General features: G+C 39.9%; 1 protein-coding gene across 1 annotated transcript in view; it reads right to left on the bottom strand.

The window, feature by feature from the left end:
- LOC107744833 (low-density lipoprotein receptor-related protein 2-like) overlaps nucleotides 1-2,621 on the bottom strand; it is a 133,525-nt gene extending 130,904 nt beyond the window's left edge. The window contains exon 1 of the mRNA XM_016558655.1: nucleotides 2,564-2,621. Within this exon, the coding sequence (XP_016414141.1) occupies nucleotides 2,564-2,621 (58 nt within the window). The remainder of the gene's footprint in view (nucleotides 1-2,563) is intronic.

The raw sequence follows: 2,621 nt of genomic DNA, 5'->3' as shown, positions 1-2,621 counted from the left end.
TTTTTTTGTGCATGGAAATCCTGTTACAGATCATGAGGCCCCTCACTGATCCACATCTGATTGAGCCTACTGAATGAGATATCATTGTTCGCTGATCTTCGCGGTATTGTCTGCACCCATGGCTGCACATAATAAAAAAAGGCCGCTGGTGAATGTGACACTGAGTGAAAGTGTCCGTTTAATCATTACAATCCAAAGACAGCTAATACTTGACTAATGAAAGTGAAAAATTTTTTAAAAACAAGTTATAAATCAGCATAATCATCACTTTTGCAGGCAATGAGTAGCATGCTACTGGCTGTAAATATTAATTTATACAGGACGGTTTCATAGGTTGGTTAATAAACATCATGAAACGAGGAGTCAAAACGGTTTACATTGTGCCAGCTCAGGTTTTTTTTTTTTTAAAGCCCAAGTTTAAATTAAAATGCATGCTAAACAAGGTAACGAACAACTACCTTCAAAGACCTTTGACCCTCAGGTCTGAAACGGAGAGCTCGAGGAACCAACAGGAAGTGAAGCTCAGCGGATTAGAGAAAGTAACCTGTCCCCCCTCCATCAAGACCCTTTTGGTCATTTCCTCCGAAAACACATGCTGAATAAAGCTGGATTATAGGAACTCATTCCTGGCTCGCATTAAGTGTCCGTTTAATCATTACAATCCAAAGACAGCTAATACTTGACTAATGAAAGTGAAAAATTTTTTAAAAACAAGTTATAAATCAGCATAATCATCACTTTTGCAGGCAATGAGTAGCATGCTACTGGCTGTAAATATTAATTTATACAGGACGGTTTCATAGGTTGGTTAATAAACATCATGAAACGAGGAGTCAAAACGGTTTACATTGTGCCAGCTCAGGTTTTTTTTTTTTTAAAGCCCAAGTTTAAATTAAAATGCATGCTAAACAAGGTAACGAACAACTACCTTCAAAGACCTTTGACCCTCAGGTCTGAAACGGAGAGCTCGAGGAACCAACAGGAAGTGAAGCTCAGCGGATTAGAGAAAGTAACCTGTCCCCCCTCCATCAAGACACTTTTGGTCATTTCCTCCGAAAACACATTCTGAATAAAGCTGGATTACAGGAACTCATTCCTGGCTCGCATTTCTGAGGAGATCAATCAAGGCTACGGCCACAAACTTAAACCTGATGCAAACATAGCAGCACAAAATCCCAGAAGACTGTGCGAGAAGATGTGATTTTGACGCCTCAAGGTCACAATGGCAAGTAAACTGAATTTAATTCGCTTCTGTTTATTGCAACCATTCCAGTTCTCCCTAGAAACAAACAATCTGCAATGATTCTTAAAGGGGTCATATGATGCTCTAGGCATGACGAAGCGGATATCGTCCTCTTTTGGAAGACCAAATGAAGTAGTTTCGCTTTCACAACGAAGCACACAGCTTCAGGACATGGCTGCAGCGTCAACAATACTACAGTGAGAATAAAAGTTACGCCTTCTTTCTTTGCATGAACATTTGGGCGGCGTTATGCAAATCTTCCCAGATCGTGACATAGGTATGTGGGGGCGTGTTAGAACGAGCCGTTTTAGGTTGGTGTGGCTAACTCTTAACTTTTATAAAGAATATCTCTTTGGTTTTGAGACTTTAGTGTTTGCAACTTTACAGATCTTCTTTATGCACCAAGAGCTTGTAACACTCCAAAGAGAAAGGAAAAATTTAAATCGCATCATATGACCCCTTTAATAAAGTATTATACTTAATAAAGTTTTAAAATCTCAATAAAGACAACCACAGCTAATTTTCACTAGGTTAACAGAGTGTTTCATGAGCAGCAATGGTCGTCTTGAGCGGCAGCTGCAGAGTAATTAGTTGCTTGATTCACATAAGAAGTTTACATACTAAGGGTTGGGCAAAAAGAAAGCAGATTACATTTCGAGAAGCTGTAGCCATGCAACCACACAGAGCAACCTGTTGCCGTCAACTGACTAACCGACTGCAACGCGGCAAAAAGCGCGTCTCAAACTCTAGCTCCCCTCCACAGCAGACTGGTTAAGTCTTTAGAAACAGAGCCGAGCGCAGAAACGTGTTGAATTAGCTTTGTACCAGCAGCTTGGGGTCTGCTAGAGATTGTCTTCAAGTCACATGCTCGTCTCTGTTACCTAGCAACGCCAAAGCCCATGCAAAGCCCATGCAAAAGTTCTCCGAGAACCTCAAATCTGAGGGAGGCTTTGTGCGCCACAGCAACAATGTGTAGCCTACACTATTTACCTTAGAACTATTTTTTTTTTTAATCAAATGCACACTTGTTTTTTATTTTCACGAACCAATTTTATTTTGAGCGAGAATCCGTTCATTCTAGCATGCATAAACAACAATGCCGTTATTCGCACGAATAAATGAGCGATTGTTTATTTTTATCAACAAACTCTGAGAATCTAATTGCACTTTTTGCACAGTTATGTAGGTCAATTAAACCAGAATGATCGTGATATTATGCAGTTACTTGCCCGTTATGTCTGTTAGAAAAAAAGTCCATTATATGCACTAAAGGGGACCGTATCTAAAACAAATATGATACGAAACAAAGTCGCAACGTACCTTGACAATCGCAATGAAGCGCGCATAAAGTTATAATGAGGAGAAGTTGGAGGTGCAT

The sequence above is a fragment of the Sinocyclocheilus rhinocerous genome, unplaced genomic scaffold, assembly GCF_001515625.1.
Source record: "Sinocyclocheilus rhinocerous isolate Xijiao unplaced genomic scaffold, SAMN03320098_v1.1 scaffold528, whole genome shotgun sequence".
NCBI lineage: Eukaryota > Metazoa > Chordata > Actinopteri > Cypriniformes > Cyprinidae > Sinocyclocheilus > Sinocyclocheilus rhinocerous.
This window is presented reverse-complemented; position numbering and strand designations above follow the sequence as displayed.